Source organism: Papaver somniferum, chromosome 10, assembly GCF_003573695.1.
Source record: "Papaver somniferum cultivar HN1 chromosome 10, ASM357369v1, whole genome shotgun sequence".
Lineage (NCBI taxonomy): Eukaryota > Viridiplantae > Streptophyta > Magnoliopsida > Ranunculales > Papaveraceae > Papaver > Papaver somniferum.
Window position 1 is genome coordinate 164,320,483 of NC_039367.1, and position 19,103 is coordinate 164,339,585.

The window sequence follows — 19,103 nt, forward strand, 5'->3', positions numbered from 1 at the left end:
AGATTCGAGGATAAGGACATGCTTATTAACCAATCCTCAAAAAATTTAGACCTGGATCGATCAGTTCGATTCTTCTCAGACAATTACGACATGTATGAATCGATGGATACATATGAAACATATATACTTTCCCGCGCCGTTACGGCACGGGTTGAGACCTAGTCTATAAACAAAAAGTAACCGCGATTCTGTACCACAATAAGGTCCATATAACAAACTTAGAAAATTCAATTTTACTGAAAGGAAAAAGTTACATCATTGCCGACGTATTTCTCTGTTGACGAAAGTGCAATGAAACTTACAAGGCAACTTACTTGCTTGTAGGGGGGCTGACTTTTATTTTGTGGCATATATTGCTCTACGTTTATTGAAAGTGAAACTTTATCAAACTAACTCCAAACTTATCTTGGAGCAAACAAATCAATCAAATTCTTGCATGGTAATCTGTTCTTTCAACTAGTGTTTTAGTGTCGCTCTCCAGGATAATACGGGATGACTTATGGTCCATTGCTTTAGCTAAAAGAAAAAGGTGATACAGTGGTTTCAATGAATAATTGCAGAGTTGATGTTGATATCAGTTGTCCTGCTAACGTGTTTTAATTACAGTGGTTTCAATGAATAATGTCCTACTCACTGAACAACCACATGCAAATGTTTCATTTGATAACATGTAAGCCTTAATACAAGTCCTCCCATTTCAGGATACTACGTCAACCATACATAAACCTGGACCCTCCTAAACAAAAACAGCCCCTGCAACTTGTTCTCCAATTTACGAAGTAAAACTTACCCATAATTTCATTTTTAAGCAAACTTCCTTAGAATCAACCAGTAGAAAATCACACAAGAGAAATAATCTCCACCCCATCCAATTTAAACAAATACACTACTCTATCAAATTTTTGCTTGTATTCACAATGGAGATTATTAGCCCAGTGATAGATATAATTTCTCGTGTATGGAGATGTTGTGCTGTCCATGGAAATTATCTCTGTGAATTAAAGCAAAATATGAGTTCTTTAAACACTTCACTTACAAAACTGAAGGAACGAAGAGATGATGTGAAGGAAAAGGTTGATATAGCAGAAGAAAACCCAACAGAACCTATGAAACGTACCCATGAAGTTAGTGGTTGGCTCCAACGTGTAGAAGAATTGGAACAAGAAGTTGAAAGAATCTTACAAAAACAAGAAGCTGCCAGTAATGAAGGAGGCAGCTATTTTTGTTGGCGGGGTCGAAAAAATTGCTGCGGTGGTTACAAACTTGGGAAATCAGTAGCAAAAACAAGGAATTCCGTAGAAAAATTGTGGGAGGAAGGAAACTTAAAGGATGTTGTTGAAAAATCTCAACTGGATCATGTCCGAGAGATAACTACACACCTAACAATCGGAATGGAGTCAAAGCTTGACGAAGTATGGAGTTCGTTGGCTGATGAGACAAGTCTTGTGAGAATTCTTGGCTTATATGGAATGGGTGGAGTTGGAAAGACAACTCTTCTGAAGAAACTTAATAACGAGTTTCTCAAAAGAAACCATCAGTTTGATACAGTCATTTGGGCTCTGGTTTCTAAGGATCTAGATATTAAAAATGTTCAAAAACAGATCGGCAAGTCGCTTGGTTTAGCATGGGAAAATGATACAAGTATAGATGATCGAGCCAAAGATATAACCCAAGTGTTAAAGAACAAGAATTTTGTGTTGTTGTTGGATGACATTTGGGAAAGAGTTGATTTAGCAACAATTGGCATTCCTAATCTAAGAAATGAAATAATCAATATTTCTAGAGTTGTTTTTACAACGAGATCTGAGCGTGTGTGTGGTTTTATGCAAGCAGATGAAATCATTAAAGTAGATTGTTTAGATTGGGATGATTCTTGGCGTCTTTTTCAACAAAATGTCGGACCAAGAGCGCTAAGTTGCCATCCAAGCGTACCTGAGCTTGCTAAAGAAGTTGCGGAAGAATGCCTTGGTCTTCCTCTTGCACTGATCACTATTGGTCGAGCCATGGCTAGTAAAACGACTCTCCAAGAGTGGCAACACGCTCTCACAGTTCTAAAGAAATTTGCATCAGAATTTTCAGGTACATCTAGTCAAGTATATACTTTCCATTACAACGAAATATAAACAATTATTGCACATCACTTAATTACTGATAACGTTTTCGGTTTTCAGATGTTGCTGATGAAGTGTTAGCTATTTTGAAGTTTAGCTATGATAACTTACAAAATAAAAAGTTGAAGTCATGTTTCTTATACTGTTCCTTATACCCTGAAGACTATTCGATTCATAGAGAACAACTAATTAATCTTTGGATAGGAGAAGAATTCTTAGATGAAATTGATAATATAGATGAAGCTTATTATGAAGGTCATGATATTATTGGAAGTCTTAAAAGTGCGTGCTTGTTAGAAAGTGGTGAAGAGGGAGATGAGGTGAAAATGCATGATGTAGTCCGTGACTTGGCGATTTGGATAGCCTCGGATCTTGGTAGAAAAAAAGGCAAGTACTTAACAATACTTCAACCACCAAACAACCTGAAGCTCCGTGAATGGGAGAAGGCAGAGAAGATCTGTCTAGCAGGCAATAAATCAATTAAAGAACTCAACGAAGAACCAAATTGCTCGAATCTCTCAACTCTGTTGCTCCACCACAGCAAGGTGAAGACTATATCCGATGACTTTTTCCGGTCTATGCCAATTCTTAAAGTTTTAGATATGTCCGTTTTGAAAATCAAGAAACTCCCAAAAAGTATTTTTGCACTGGCGGAATTACAATACTTTGATTTATCATTTAGAATCCAAAAAGGCTCTGATCCAATTGAGCTAAGTCCAGGGAGTTTTATTTGTCTTAAAAAATTAAGGATGTTGAACTTATATGATTCAGATATTTGTAACTGGGAAGTAGAAGATGGACCAAGTCTGAGCGAGTTGGAAAGCTTAAATGATTTGAATTATCTAGGAATCTCACTTGAGACGGGTTTTGCTTTTCAAAAATTAGTAAGTAGTGACAAGTTGCAATTGTGCACAAAACTGTTATATTTTTCGAAATGTCAGGATATCACAACCCTTGTTTTATCACCACCACCGTCTTTTCCATCATCATTAGTTAGTTTGGCAAACATGGTTGGCTTAAAATCACTTTTTCTCACAGGCTTGAATGGGTTAGAAGAGTTGAGAATGGAAGATAAGGTTACTTTGTTCACGAATTTGGAGAAACTTGAAATTTGGCACATGCCAAAATTACAGATTGTGTGGGATGTGCCTCAACGGTCGACGTTCTGTTTTGTGAACATTAAAGATGTAACAATAGGTGAATGTCCTAAACTGAAGGATGTTACATGGCTGATATATGCTCAGAATCTAGAGAAACTTTCTTTACACTCGTTGCATGGATTAGAAGAAGTAATTTCGGATGGGTTTGCAGCCGAAGAAATGTTAACAAATACATTTTCAAGACTCAAACTTTTAATTTTGTGGTATCAACCAAAACTAAGAAGGATATGTAGCCACAATGTTAAATTCTTTTCTTTGGAGCGTATTATTGTGAGGGATTGTCGAGAACTAAAGAAGCTACCGTTTAACTTCAATAGTGTTATTGCTAACACTTTACAATCGATCGAAGGTGAAAAGGAATGGTGGAAGGGCCTGGAATGGGAGGACGAAACCACTGAATCCAATCTTGCACCTTACTGTTTAAAATATTGATACTAAATGTAAGCTTTAAAAGAAAAACAAAATTTTGTATTTTTGTTTTGTGATAAACGGAATTACAGAGTTGAGGAAATGTAACACTTTAGAGACTGAAAGTGATCGACATAATCCTTTGCCACAAGTGAATGAAGAAGGCACATGCTGATACAGTATGGTTTTGTATTGATGTGCTTCAAAAAAAGCAATCTAAATTTTTTGATGGAATTAAAAGAAAAAAAAATTATCAACGACTTTTCTCTTTTGATAAAAATAAAATAAATTGAAAGTATTTAGAAATTGACAAGGCACTTGGTGCTCGGCCCCTAGTTTTGAATGAGATGTAAAGAGAAAAAGAACCGATTCTGTACCATAAAAAATCAAAACATTCCCTGACATTTCTCTTTTGACGAAAGCATAAAGAAGCTTACAAGGCACTTGCTGGCAGGGGGAGCCATCTGTTTTGAATGAGATATAAAGAGATGCGACGAATGTAACTTTGCTTCAAAAAGTGGCAAAGAAATCATCGCATAATGAAAACCATGTGTGTGGTGCATCTATTATTCGAAACTGTACTTAATCTGTGATTCTTACTCTACTAGCTAAAACAAGAGTTTCTTTTTGAAAGCAAATTTGAAATTCGATTGAGAAACCGCACCTTCATCAGATGGCTAGACAACCTCAAGGGCCCGGGGGAGGACCAAAACATGGACACTTAATTTGACCTACCGCAAGTGGTTAGAAATCGACCTCCTTATTAAAGTTCCTAGGAGATGAATACATGTAACAAGGTGTATGGACTTCTAGAAGAGGAAACAAAAAAATCAAATTAGGTTGGAAACTAACTTTGGGAACAACTTCCGGAAGCAAGAAAACGATAATCTTCTGTGACGCAATTTCTTCTTTGCTTCTGACATTTATGATTAATTTTTGTTTCTGGTATCCAAGTACTCTTTTAATATCTTTCTCGCAGGCGTACGTCAAAGTATATCCATCGAAATTTTGCATGATAATTTTATCAATTAGTATTTTAGCGTCATTCTCTAAGATGATACGCGATAACTTTAGCTAGCTCTCTAGTTTAGGAACAAAACAATCCCTTCCAAATTTAGTTCCCTAGTTTGGGCAGCAGCTAATAGAGTGGCGCCAACTCTTTCCATGTTGTCGAGAAGAGGTATGGTAGTAGTGAGTGTGCGTCCTTTTTGCGAGGACAGTGATGAGTCAGTGGAACACCTGTTTATCCATTGTGCTTTCGTTTGGCGGATTTGGGATCATTTTTTACAGCAGCTGGGCATTGTTTTCTTGAAATATTGCTTTCCTCTTAGTATTTGGTGGGTTGCGTGGTCGGAAAGGATCGACATTTTGAAATGAAAAAGCCTTTAAACTCTTTTATTGTAGGCATGAAAGTGTTGCTTTTTTAGTTGGTCCATTAATGTCGAAGATTGGTGACTTTGTTTTTGATTGGGCAAGCTTGTTTAGAGAGAGGTTTGTTGTATGCTTTCCAAGCGCTTCGCTAATTTGTTCCGGAAGGTGCTACCTTGGCACCCTTTCTTATTTAATTCATCTTTTCGTTTCAATTAAAAATAACTATAGCTGCATTGAATTAGCTTTATGGTCAAACAAAGTGTCCTAAAAGAACAGTTGTTGGTGTTTATGAAAAAAATTTGATGTTGGTCCTACTCAATGGACAACATATGCATGTTTCTTTTACCTTTATCATAAATAAAACAAAAAGAAAAATGTTCCTTCAATCAGATACCCATATTTTCTACTCTTCTTAAGTAATTTTCCCTAGCATCAACCAGTAGAAAATCACACAAGAAAAATAAGTAACATCCACTCCATCTAAATTATCAGATATACACTACTCTTTCAAGTCTTTGCTTGTAATCGCTGATGGAGATTGTTAGTCCGGTCATCGACATAATCTCACGTGTATGGAGTTGTTCTTCTGTCCATGGAAATTATCTCTATGAATTAAAAGAAAATGTAAGTTCTTTAAAGATTTCACTCACAAAATTGAAAGAACGAAGAGATGATGTCAAGGAAAAGGTTGAGATGGCAGAAAAAAACCCAACAGAGCCAGTGAAACGTACCCATGAAGTTAGTGGTTGGCTCGGTCGAGTAGAATCATTAGAACAAGATGTTGAAAGTATCTTACAGAAGGAAGAAGCTACCAAAATCCAAAAAGGCAGTTATTACTGTTGCTGGGGTCGAAAAAATTGCTGCAGCGGTTACAAACTTGGAAAATCAGTAGTGGAAAAGTTAAGTGCCGTAGAGAAACTGTGGGAGGAAGGGAATTTCAACGCTGTTGTTGAAAAATCTCAACCGGAACCTGTCCAAGAGATAATTTCAAACCAAGTCGTGGGAATGGAATCAAAGATTGAGGAAGTATGGAGTTTGTTGGTTGATGATGAGACAAGTCTTGTGAGAATTGTAGGCTTATATGGAATGGGTGGAGTTGGAAAGACAACTCTTCTGAAAAAATTAAACAATGAGTTTCTCAAAAGAAATCATCATTTTGATAAAGTTATTTGGGTTGTGGTGTCTAAGGATCTCGATATCAAGAATATTCAGAAACAGATCGGTAAGTCGCTCGGATTGACATGGGCAGATGATGCGAGTATAGACGACCAAGCCAAAGATATAGCCCGAGTGTTAAAGAACAAGAAATTTGTGTTGTTCTTAGATGATATCTGGGAAACAGTTGACTTGGCAACAATTGGACTTCCAATTCTAAAAAGTAATAGTACTCAAGAAATAACAATTAATTCTAGAGTTGTTTTCACGACAAGATCCGAATCAGTTTGTGGGTTTATGGAAGCTGATAAAAAGATCAAAATAGACTGCTTACAATGGGACGAAGCCTGGAGTTTGTTTCAAGAAAAAGCCGGACAACAAGCGTTAAATTGCCATCCAAAAGTAGCCGAGCTAGCCAAACAAGTCGCCAAAGAATGTCTTGGTCTACCGTTAGCACTCATTACTATTGGTCGAACTATGGCCACCAAATCAACACTCCAACAATGGCAACATGCTATCAATGTTCTACGGAAATCAGCCTCGGAGTTTTCAGGTATGTCTAGTCAAGTGTCTCCCATTATAATAATTCACATAGTTCTAGTGTTTGTTGCTCTTTTCAGATTTATTGCACATAACTTATTAGTTATTGATTATTCGGTAGCAGAATCAAAATTAAATGTTGTTCATACATTTTCGGTTTTCAGGTGTTGCTGATGGAGTGTTAGCTATTCTGAAGTTTAGCTATGATAACTTAGAAAATGAAAAATTAAAGTCTTGTTTCTTATACTGCTCCTTATACCCGGAAGACCATTCAATTGAGAAAGAAAGACTAATTAAACTTTGGATGGGAGAAGGATTCTTAGATGAAGTTGATGACATTGATGAAGCTTTCTTAGAAGGTCATGATATTATTGAAAGTCTTAAAAGTGCATGTTTGCTAGAAACGGGTACTGGTAGTTCATTTTTCTTGGGGGATGGGGTAAAAATGCATGATGTAGTTCGTGATTTGGCAATATGGATAGCCTCGGATCTTGGTACAAAAAAAGGGAAGTTTTTAATAATTCCGACACAAAACAAACTGAAGCTCCATGAATGGGAAAATGCAGAGAAGGTCTCTCTAGTTGGCAATCACTCAATGGGAGAACTCAATGGAGCACCAAATTGCTCTAATCTCTCAACTCTGTTGCTTAACCAAAGTATTGTGAGGACTATATCTGACGACTTTTTTCAGTCTATGCCAATGCTCAAAGTTTTAGATATGTCTGATGTGAGCATCAACAAGAAACTCCCAACAAGTATTAATTCACTGACGGAATTACGACATTTTGATTTATCATTTAGATTTCAAAGCTCTCTCCCAATCGAACTAAGTCCAGGGACTTTTCTTAATCTTACGAAATTAAAGATGTTGGACTTATATTGTCAAAACTCTTGCGACATATGCAACTGGGAAGTGGAAGGGGGACCAAGTCTGTGCGAGTTGGAAAGCTTAAAAGATTTGAGTTATCTTGGAATCCGCCTTGAGACTGCTCTTGCTTTTCAAAGGTTAGTAAGTAGTCATAAATTACAGTTGTGCACAAGATTGTTAAGAATTTCCAAATGTCAGGGCATCACAACCCTCGTTTTATCACCTCCGTCTTTACCATCATCTTCATTAATTAGTTTGGCAAACATGGTTAGTCTGAAAACACTTTTTCTTGATCGGATGAATGAGTTGCAAGAATTGAGAATAGAAGATAACGTTACATTGTTCACGAATTTGGAAAAACTTCAAATTTGGGACATGCCAAAGCTACATATAGGGTGGGATGTGCCTCAACGATCGACCACGTCATTCTGCTTTATGAACCTCAAAGATGTAGAAATATTAAGTTGTCCTAAGTTGAAGGATATGTCATGGCTGATCTATGCTCAGAATCTTGAGACGCTTGATTTATGTCTCCTGGATGGACTGGAAGAGGTAATTTCTGATGGGTTTGCAGCCGATGTGAAGTTAACAAATACATTTTCAAGACTCGGACGTTTTCGGCTCTATTATCTACCAAAACTAAAAAGGATATGCAACCATGATGTTAAATTCCTTTCTTTGGAGCATATTCATGTGAGGCAGTGCGGTAAATTGAAGAAGCTACCATTTGGCACCAATAGTGTTATTTCTAACACTTTACAATCGATTGAAGGACCGCGGGGATGGTGGGAAGGGCTAGAATGGGAAGACGAAACCACCAAGTCTAATCTTGCTCCTTATTTTTCTGTTAACAATGGATAATAGTTGGAAGAAAAAGAGATTGTTTTTTTTTGGGTGATATTAATGCCTCTTGATGGTTCTTCTATTTTCTTTTCCAGTTTTTTTGGTTGAATAGCCCTTGGATTTGAATTCCGGGTCTAAAAGACGAGTAAAGTATGACTCCGGCTATAATAACCAAGGTTCTCTAATATCCTGCGCGGCTATTTAGCCCAAAAATTTTCTATCAGTTTACTAATTTATCCTCTTCTTCTTTTTCTATTTTGCTAAATGGACATTGAGAAGTATTTGTTGTTTGTTTTGGGGTGATTTTTGATATGTTTATGATGATTTTGTTGATGGAGAAGTGGGAACTTGATAAGTTCTTCTCACTCTCTGTTTTCATTAACTTAGAAGATGATAATAATGTCTTGTTACATTCTCTTTCTTCACTTGGTCAATATAAGACCCAACGGAAGAGTTACATGTGGACTATTCTTGTCCATACAACTTCTACTAAAACAGATGCGATCCAGTGTCATGACAATAAAGCTCTGGGGCATGACACTACTGGAACATGAGGAGAGAGAATGGCTCCTCGATGTTTTAGATGCGATCCAGTGTCATGACAATAAGTCTCTGGGTCATGACATTACCGGAACATTACATTAACTCTCAACAATCTCCTCCTTAATGTGATGTTCTTCTACTCCTAGTAGTTCACGAAAATGTTTTGAAATTTACCTTTGGGAAGTGCCTTGGTGAATATATCCGTCAATTGGTCTTCCGTCTTGTAATACTTGAGTTCTATCTCACCATCTTCAACCGCTTCTCGAATGAAATGGTACTTGATCTTAATGTGCCTTTCTCTACAATGCTCCACCGATTCTTGGACATAGCTATAGTTGATTTGTTGTCACAAAAGATTACGGTGTTGTCTTCTTGCTTCTCTTGAATGTCTTCCATGATTCTTCTTAGCCATACAACATGATATGTAGTTATTGATGCCGAAATGTACTCCGCTTACGTCGTGGATTGAGCTACGGTTTCTTGCTTCTTCGATGCCCATCTGAATATACCCAAACCAAGAGAAAAAACATACCCCGATGCACTCTTCATGTCATCAATACATCCTCCCAATTCTCTATCACAATAGCCAACTAATTTGACATCCAAATTTCTTGAATACTTGATTCCAAACTCCATTGTTCCTTGAATATACCTTAACAACCTCTTCGTCGCGCCAAGACGTAAGTGACTAGGTGAACTCATGAACCTAGAAAGCATACTTGAAGCAAACATAATATCGGGTATTGTGTGTGTAAGATACAACAAGTTTCCAATGAGACCTCTATAGTAAGTCTCATCAACCTTTCTTCCTCCATCATATTTCTTGAGTTTCTCATTCACTACAAGTGGTGTAGATGTGGGGTTACAACCAAGCATACCAAATTTCTTCAACACCTTTTCGACATACTTGCTTTGAGAAATGAACACTCCATCTTCACCTTGATGAACTTCTATACCAAGGAAGTACTTGAGCAAACCCATGTCACTCATCTCATATTTCATCATCATTTCTCTCTTGAATTGCTCAATTATATGAGCATCATTACCCGTAAAGATAAGATCATCAACATACAAGGCAACGATGAGAATAGACGTACCTTTTGTTTTCACATATAGTGTAGGCTCACTCTTGATTTTGTTGAAGTTTTGCCTTTTGAAGTATTCATCTATCTCACTATACCAAGATCTTGGTGCTTGCTTGAGGCCATACAAAGCTTTCTTCAACTTGTACACCTTATCTTCTTCTCCTTCCACCACAAATCCTTGTGGTTGTTCTACATAGACCTCTTCCTGGCGTTCTCCATTCAAAAATTCCGATATGACATCAAGTTGATAAAGTAACCAACCTTTTTGGGAAGCCATAGCAATCAAGGCTCTAATGGTGTCAAGACGAGCCACTGGTGCAAACGTTTCATTGTAATTGATACCGGTTTGTTGTGAGTACACCTTTTCCACCAACCTTGCTTTGTATATTTGAACCGTTCCGTCTGCATTGTACTTCACCTTGTATATCCACTTCACACCAATAACTTTTTTGTCACTTGGCCTTGCTACCTTCTCCCATGTATCGTTCTCGTCGATGACAAAAACTTCGTCTTCCATAGCTTTTATCCAAACCGGTTCTTTTGATGCTTCTTCAAAATTTTCTGATTCCACCATACAAAAGTTACATCTTTCATACACTTCACTCAACCTTCTCATCTTCTTTGGAGGTGGTGTTGGTGATTTTGATGCACTAGTACTTGGATATATACTTGGAGATGCTCCTTGTCTTGTATTTGGTGGTGTTTGAGGTAGTTCTTCCTCATTTTCTTCACCTTCTTCAACTTCATTTTTTGCTGAATTTTCTTGCTCTTCATCAACAATAACGGTTCTCTTTTCAATTTTACCTTCTTCCCAATTCCATGAAGCTCCTTTATCAAACAAAACATCACGGCTTGTGATCATTGAGTTGCTCTTCAATCTATACAACATATAACCTTTTGATTGGAGGCTATATCCTATGAATATACACTTCTCACTTGATTCATCAAGCTTTGTTCGCTTCAACTTTGGAATTTGAGAGTAACACACACTACCAAAGACTTTAAGATGTCTTACCGATGGCTTTCTTCCACCCCATGATTCAATTGTAGTTTTATCCCATGCGGCTTTTGTTGGACACCTATTCATCAAGTAGACGGCGGTGTTAACGGCTTCGGCCCAAAACACTTTAGGCATACCCTTCTCATGAAGCATGGACTTCGCCATCTCCATGACGGTTTGGTTCTTCCTCTCCGAAACACCATTTTGTTGAGGAGTATAACCCAAGGTTAGTTGCCTTTCCAAGCCTTCATCTTCAAAAAATTTATCAAACTCTTTATTGTTGTATTCTTTGCCTTTATCACTTCTTAAAACTTTGATGTAATGACCACTTTGCTTTTCAACAAGGCTCTTGAACTTCTTAAAGATGCTAAAAATTTCGGATTTTTACCTCATGAAGTACACCTAAGTCATATGACTAAAATCATCAATGAATAAGATAAAATATCTATTACCTCCATGAGTTGGTGTCTTCATTGGTCCACACACATCGGTATGTACCAAACCAAGAAGTTCTTTTTCTCTCCATGCTACACCTTTTAGGGATTGGTTGGCGATGTTGATTACCAAGTGCACAACCTTCACATACTCCATCTTTGTGGTTGATATGTTGTGGAAGTCCATGCACCATGTTCTTGTTGGAAAGCACCTTGAGACTATTAAAATTCAAATGCCCAAGTCTTTTATGCCATAACCATGTTTCATGAATGGTTTTCATCCTCAATGCAACATTCTTTTGCTTTTCGAACACGATTGGAAAGCTTTTATTCTTCTCCATCTTGATACTCTTCATAACTTGTCTCTTTTTCTTATGCTTCTTGTCATAAATGGTACAATATCCATCTTCAAAATGAACCGCATACCCAAGATCCACAAGTTGCCCAATACTAAGCAAATTTTGTGCCAAATCCGGAATATATAACACATATCTAATGTATGATGCTCCATTGATAGTTTGCACGCATATTGTACCTCTTCCGTTAGCTTGAACCATGTTTCCATCACGCATCTTCACAAGAGAGTTTACGGATGTATCCATGTCCACAAACAAGCTTTTCTTACCGGACATATGAGTTGTACAACCACTATCCACAAACCACACTTCTCTTTTGGAAGTCTCCATAGCACTTTGACAAGCATAAAACAAGTTTTGTTTTTCTACTTTTTCTTCCGCTCTACCGACTTGTTCTTCACCTTTGTACCTACAATCCTTCTCCAGATGTCCATACTTATTGCAATTATGACATTGGGGCTTTCCTTTGTTCCAACAATACTTCTCCAAATGACCATTTTTGTTGCAAAAAATTGCATCTTGGTGCTTGAGAATCACACTTTTGGTAGTTGTTGGAGATTGCTCCTCCTTTCTTCCATTTTCCCTTTCTTTTGTAGTTAGATGAAGCATTACCCTTGAACTCATTCTTCTTCATTGTTGAATTCTTTGATTCCAGATTCATCTTTGATTGAAATGCACTCTAAATCGACTTATCGGCGTGTCTCGACACTCTTGCTTCATAAACTTTCAATTGAGCCCATAAGTCTTGTGACTCCAATGTAGAAAGATTTTTTGTTGCTTCCAAAACCGCCACAATGGGTTCAATTTTTTCCGGTGAGCAATTCAAGATCTTCTCACAAATTTTTTTTTCTTCTATCTTTTCACCACACATCAATATTTGATTAAGAATTTCAATAATTCTAGAAGAAAACTCATTCAATGTTTCATTATCTTTCATATGTAGATTTTCAAAATCTCTTCTATATGATTGAAGTTTCAACTCTCTTACCTTCTTGTTTCCTACATACTCCTTTTGAAGAATATCCCAAGCTTCTTTAGCTTTAGGAAAGTGAATTACTCTTGGTAGAATAGTGTCTCCAACTCCTTGTTGAATGTACATGAATGCTTTAGCATTCTTCTTACTACTCTCCCTGAGTGTATCCTTTTTTGCTTGTTATAGAGTTGATGTATCTTCAATTTCATCATACCCGTTTTGAACAATCTCCCAAACATCTTGAGACATGAATAAGGTCTTCATCTTGATGGACCAAAAATCATAATTTTCTCCATGAAAAATTGGGATTGAAGGTTGTTGAATATAAAGGTTTGAGTTGCTAGAACTTGCCATTGATTGGGTTGTTGATTGATTGAAAATTTTTGGGTTTTTTTCTTTTCTAGATCTAGTTTTTGAAATTTTCTTTGGTTGCTGATTTTTGATTGATTGGGTATTGATTGAATTTTTTCCTACTACCAAGATCAGATTCGATTGATCTTGGCTCTGATACCAACTGTTGTTTGTTTTGGGGTGATTTTTGATATGTTTATGGTGATTTTGTTAATGGAGAAGTGGGAACTTGATAAGTTCTTCTCACTCTATATTTTCATTAACTTAGAAGATTATAATAATGTCTTGTTACATTCTCTTTCTTCACTTGGTCAATATAAGACCCAAGGAAAGAGTTACATGTGGACTATTCTTGTCCATACAACTTCTACTAAAACAGATGTGATCCAGTGTCATGACAATAAAGCTCTGGGCATGACACTACTGGAACATGAGGAGAGAGAATGGCTCCCGGATGTTTTAGATGTTTTAGATGCGATCCAGTGTCATGTCAATAAGTCTCTGGGTCATGACATTATTGGAACATTACATTAACTCTCAACAGTATTTAAGGCTAGAAAATTATAGGCGCCATTGCCTCCACCTTCTAAATCTTCATAACCAGCTGGTGATAGTGATGATGAAGTACAATTAGATAAAAGATCTAATAAACCCATGTCTAGAATTCATGAATGGTTGTTGTAAATAACTCATCTTATGATTGTTCTGTTATGTTCGAAATCTCAAATCTCATCATATGGAAGAGGTTGATTGAGTTTTTGTAAATTCGAATAATGAATTTCGGCTGATAAAATAGGGAAGAAACAGAGTATGTGTTCCATTAATCAACGCTGACAAACCAAAACTCAGGTGGCTGTGATAATTTGGTTGTGTGGATTCCAGATATATGGTCCAAGCTGTTAGATGTAGCTTAAGGCTATATTTGTTGGCTTGATTTTTGATGGTGGTTTGGGAATGAAGACGTTTGGTTTAACACAAGCTCAGATGTAAAATCATTCGAAGAACCCAAATTTGCAGCAATGGGTTACTGGTATTTTTAGGGGTTTTAGAACTTGCCCAAGAATGAATATTTGAATATGAAATTGGTTGGATTTGGATTGAACAATCAACAAGAAAACAAGTTAAGAAAAGTGGACTATTGGTGTTCAATTGGGTGATGAATGGGTATCGATTGTGGATGGGGAGAAAGATGCCCACATGATGTTCGAGAAAATGTCCAGAAGAAGAAAAATTGGTCCAAGGCTCTTGTGACTTTCCTCGAGCATTATCTTTTATTATGAAACTGTCACTTATAATTAATCATTTGATTGCAAAACCGAAGACAAATCATCTGATTTTGGTCTAGCTTTATTTACATTGCACGTGACCTAGTTAATCGTAACTACCTTGCTTCGTTTCAACTAGGGTTGCACATATCCCGGTATGGCCCGATTCTTTTATGGAATCGGTGTCTGTACCTGGTGTTGACCGGTACTTTCTTTTGAGGACCGTTACTTGTACCTGTATCTGGTGTTGTACCAATCCTCCGATACCGATCCGGTACCGGGTTTTTTACCCAATATTCTTCATTCACAGTTAACCTGACATGCCCTGCAACTTCAACTCCATTGAAACAATTCTCAAACCCTTAATCAAGGCAATTCAATCAAACTAACCCATTTCAGTTCATAAAGCTTAACCCTGCATAATTCTAAGTTCTAACACATATCTTCTTCTTAACAACCAACAGAACCAATCCAATTCCATAACCTCCAATTTCAGTCCAACTCCAATTCATACATTTAACAGCTCCAGTTCACCAACAAACCCATTTCCACAATCTGATTAATCTCTTACCACCAACGGCTCAGTTTCTCCCTGCAACTTAACAATCTTTCTATTCTACTAATTCAACATCACCACTAACAATGATTTATAATTTCATATCCACAGTAAACCCTTTCTCAATTCTTATATCACTCACAACATTAAGAACTCAAAACTAAAATGAATAACTAAACTAAATTTGATGAGAACACTTACCTCGATTCACTAATACTCAGACAACTATATTCAATTTCTTCTTCACATGGATTCAATTCAGCAACTCATCACAGCTCATCAATAATCCAATAATCTTCAACACCTTCAATGGTTCTATGAGAACCCTAACATATTCCTAATCCTCTATTTTTTTAAGTCGAATCCAAGACATAACCCTAACTCCATATCAATCATACCCATCTCAAATCTTTCCCTTAAACTCTCAATTTCATCTTCAAACTCTTATTCTGAATTTCTCATAATCCTAACTTCACTGATTTCTCAAATTAAGATATTCTTGAAATCAAAACCTCACATGGGCATGACAATCTTCTTCTTCATGTTATAATCTTCGAACCCATCTTTAATTTCATCTTCTTCTTTAATGTTGCTACAACAGATGAAGGTTCCTGTTTGAATCAAGGATATAGACTGGGAGATGGTTGAGTTTGAGGAAAGTTTGTTTGAATTTGAGGAATATTTCGCTGATGAAGAAGGTTGTGGTGGTGGTGGTGGTACAGACTCAAAGATCGTGGTGAAGAAGAAGTGAATGGCTGCTGTTGTAAGAAAAAACGAAGAAGTAAGAGAGATGGTCGATAGATAAGATAGTTACAAGACCTAGGATCGACGGCTATGATTAAACTCAAACCAAGATCTTAACGGCTAATAATCATCGGTACTTATGGTCCAGTTCAAGTCCGGTCCTCCCCAAGAACCGGTGTTTGTACCGGTCTGGACCGGTTCTCAAATTCCAGTACCGGTGTCTGTACCGGCTAGACCGGTTCCGATCCGGTTCCGGTCCGGTAATTCCGGTTCCACTCCGGTCCAGGTCCTCTCAACCGATTCTTGTGCAGCCCTAGTTTCAACTATTGTGCTAAATTGTAGTTTCATTACAGGTTTTGACTATGTTGGATGTCAAAGAAACTTTGGCAAATGAATATCACAGGTTTTGACTAGGTACACCTGGATGCATAATCTACATTTCTACAGAAATATATTTTGGACAGGTTGTACTTGGGTGTAAAATGTATATTCTCACATACAAATAGATTTTGAGCTGGTTGCACTTGAGTGCATAATGTATATATTTTTTTAGGAAATGTTATTCTTTTTAGTTTTCTTCTTTAATACTTGTTTTGGTTGGTGTTTTAATGCTGAATGTGATGATAATGACATTGAACTTATTGCTCGAGATTATGAGCTACTGATTTTTGCCGAGTATAATATATTGCAAGTGATTTTTAGGATAAACCTACATTTATCCACGAAATACACAAGATGCACCTGAGTGCATAATGCATATGAATAGAAGAAATAGGTTTTAGACTATGTTGCACCTGGGTGCATCATGCATACTCTTTTGATTCTTATAAAAAAATGTTTTGGCCAGTTGCACCTGGGTGCATAATGCATTTTTCTATAGAAAATAAATTTTGCCCAGGTTGTGCCTGGGCGCATAATGGTATTTTCATATGAAATAAATTTTGGCTAAGTTGCACCTGGGTGCATAATGATATTTTTATATGAAATAAATATAGGTAAGTTGCACCTAGGTGCATAATGTGTACTCGGCTTGGGTGAAAAGAATATATATATTTTTTTCGAATTTCATATCAACAATGGGTCTTGTTTTGTAGAGATTTTCGAATCCTTTCCAAAAATATAAATTTTATTAAAATCCGACTTATATTTCGGAAGTTAAGACATTTCTAGCGATTAATTTTAATTAAAGAGAGAGAAATTAAATAGGAGAGGGAAAAGAATAAGAAAAAGAATAAATTGTAAAGCAAAGGGTATATATGGCTAATACTTCTTATGTCTTTTTCACCCGTACCTATATTTTACAAGTCCATTACTCCCATACTTTATGTGTTATGGTCATACGACCCATTTTCCGTTTTTTTCCTCTATTAGTTTTTGTTTTTTCTGATAAAGAGATTCCCAGATTTTGGCTTCAAATTCAGTCAAAAAGAAACTAAGCAAATAAAATTATTCTAAATTGTTCATAACCCCAATATAACCCAATGATTTGCTAAGATCCTACTCGATAAGATGAATAAGAAGAAAAAAATTTAAAGAAGAAGAAGAAAAGAAAGGAAAAAAAATTCACTGTTGTCCATCCTTGGTCTTCGGCTTTTTTTTTACTCTCAACAAAAGTCTGGTATTCCAGGGATCCTGTCTGATCATGCTGTGGCCTTCTATGAAAACATCAGTAAACCTCTGAACATCTTCCTTATCGACTGAACCCGCCAAGTCAACTAAAAATTTGTATTCACGTGTTCGTGAAAAAGTTGGATCCATTTCCTCATAGGCTCATAGCGCTCATGTGCATTGGATATAGTAAAAACAGGGAAAATTGTGAAAATGCCATAAATATAGGAAAATGCTATACCATTTGATTTTCCATCCAAAAAGTCAAAATCGTGATATCACCTCTGGTGAGATATCGTCATTCCACAACTTTTTCACCCTCAGTGCATTTGTTTATTGATATTTCGACACGTGGATTGGAGGGTTAAAGATGTTCCACGTGGATTGGATTAGACCGACCACTTCATCTTTATATCTTGACATAATAAAAATCAATGAAAATTACTCCCTCCGTTATTTTTTAATAGACCAGCTTGTATAAATAAATATTTCAAAAAAATAGGCCAGTTGGGAAAGTCAAATGTTACTTTAATTTTCTGAGATCACTTTTCTTTTAACTTTTTTTGATGACAACTGTTATGTGGACCATTTCATTTATTTCTTTGGCTGACAAGTGTTATGTGGACCATTTCATTTCACTTTTTTTTTTGATAAGTGTCTAGAGGATCACTTTCAATAATTAGTTCTCTTAATTTCCTTAATTTTCTCGAAAAAAAAAAAACTTGACTATTAAAAAATAACGGAGTGAGTAAAAAGAAATGAGAACCAGATGTAGAGATAATTACCATGGAGAGGATTGATTAGATGGTGGTGCGGGAGGAAGACAAAATTTTTGGCATTTAAAAATTTTGGATCGGGAGACTTCCGCACTTTGGAACAAATCAGCAGCCCGTTTATAACATGCAATAGACTTCTGAAAGTCCGGCAGTCCAACCTCGTATAACTCCCCAATTTCCATGCAATATACGACAACCATATTAAAGTTGCCAATTTCCATGAACTGATTCACTGCCTGATCGAAGCATGATATGGCATCTTTAGCAGATATCTTTTCGTAGAAGTTTGCCGCATCCACATATGCTGAAGCAGCTTCATGCTTGCTATCCAAATTCAAATGACAACCATCAAGCTTAAGATAAGCTGCTACAGTTTTACCCCATGCTTGAGCTAGCGGGTAGCAAATAACAGCTTTATTATCAAAACTAGCAGTGTGGATACCAAAATACGAACCGCCACGTGGACATAGGGTAGACACGAGAATCCTGTCGAAAGATCTTATGCCGTGCCCCAAAAATCTTCGTCAGTGACTTGTCAAATCAAGTCAGAATCACCATGGTTGACTAGTCAACGAAGTAAAAGTCATATGCGAGATACTATCTCACGACGAAGTAACACACTAAAAGAATAAAAGAATACGAGCTACGAAGAATCAATGAAGTTCCCTACAAGATACCAACCACGAAGTTGAGGCAGGCGAAATAAGCTAAGTTAGCAGAAAAGATAACTTGGGAAGTAAATGTATTGGGGGAGCTAGACAAGAGACAGGTGTCCCGACAAGCCCATGTGAAGATGGCGAAAGAAGGGGAAAAACTTTATGGAAAATGGACTGGGCGAAGTATAAAGCACCCCCGAAAGAACTTGGCGAAGTAAAATGAGTTGTACCCCATTAGGGTTGATTGGCCTATAAATAGAGGTCCTTGGGCAAGACAAGGAAGGGGGATTTTGGAGAGAG

General features: G+C 36.8%; 2 protein-coding genes across 6 annotated transcripts; both read left to right on the plus strand.

Moving 5' to 3' along the window:
* Positions 1 to 634: 634 nt before the first annotated feature.
* On the plus strand, positions 635 to 3,871 carry LOC113317820 (probable disease resistance protein At1g15890). 5 transcript variants are annotated; one of them, XR_003344040.1, is made up of 4 exons: positions 637 to 2,079; positions 2,172 to 2,656; positions 2,883 to 2,995; positions 3,150 to 3,617. XR_003344040.1 is itself a non-coding variant. In XM_026565941.1 (3 exons), the coding sequence occupies exons 1-3, from the start codon at positions 918 to 920 to the stop codon at positions 3,153 to 3,155; spliced, it is 1,992 nt and encodes a 663-aa protein (XP_026421726.1). In that variant the 5' UTR covers positions 636 to 917; the 3' UTR covers positions 3,156 to 3,617. The 5 variants fall into 5 exon arrangements, 4 of the variants coding, with proteins under 4 accessions (XP_026421725.1, XP_026421726.1, XP_026421727.1 ...); XM_026565941.1 differs by having other exon boundaries at positions 636 to 2,079; positions 2,172 to 2,995; XM_026565942.1 differs by lacking the exon at positions 3,150 to 3,617 and having other exon boundaries at positions 2,883 to 3,028.
* A 773-nt stretch (positions 3,872 to 4,644) lies between these two features.
* On the plus strand, positions 4,645 to 8,709 carry LOC113319274 (probable disease resistance protein At5g63020). Its single transcript, XM_026567546.1, has 2 exons — positions 4,645 to 6,758; positions 6,910 to 8,709. Exons 1-2 carry the CDS (start codon positions 5,582 to 5,584, stop codon positions 8,472 to 8,474), a joined length of 2,742 nt encoding a protein of 913 aa, XP_026423331.1. The 5' UTR covers positions 4,645 to 5,581; the 3' UTR covers positions 8,475 to 8,709.
* Positions 8,710 to 19,103: the final 10,394 nt, after the last annotated feature.

Bases quoted from the DNA above. Each gene is read 5' to 3' on its own strand.
- LOC113317820 (XM_026565940.1), top strand. From the start codon at position 918: ATGGAGATTATTAGCCCAGTGATAGATATAATTTCTCGTGTATGGAGA. The intron at 2,080-2,171 runs GTACATCTAGTC...TTCGGTTTTCAG, and splicing joins ATTTGCATCAGAATTTTCAG to ATGTTGCTGATGAAGTGTTA.
- LOC113319274 (XM_026567546.1), top strand. From the start codon at position 5,582: ATGGAGATTGTTAGTCCGGTCATCGACATAATCTCACGTGTATGGAGT. The intron at 6,759-6,909 runs GTATGTCTAGTC...TTCGGTTTTCAG, and splicing joins ATCAGCCTCGGAGTTTTCAG to GTGTTGCTGATGGAGTGTTA.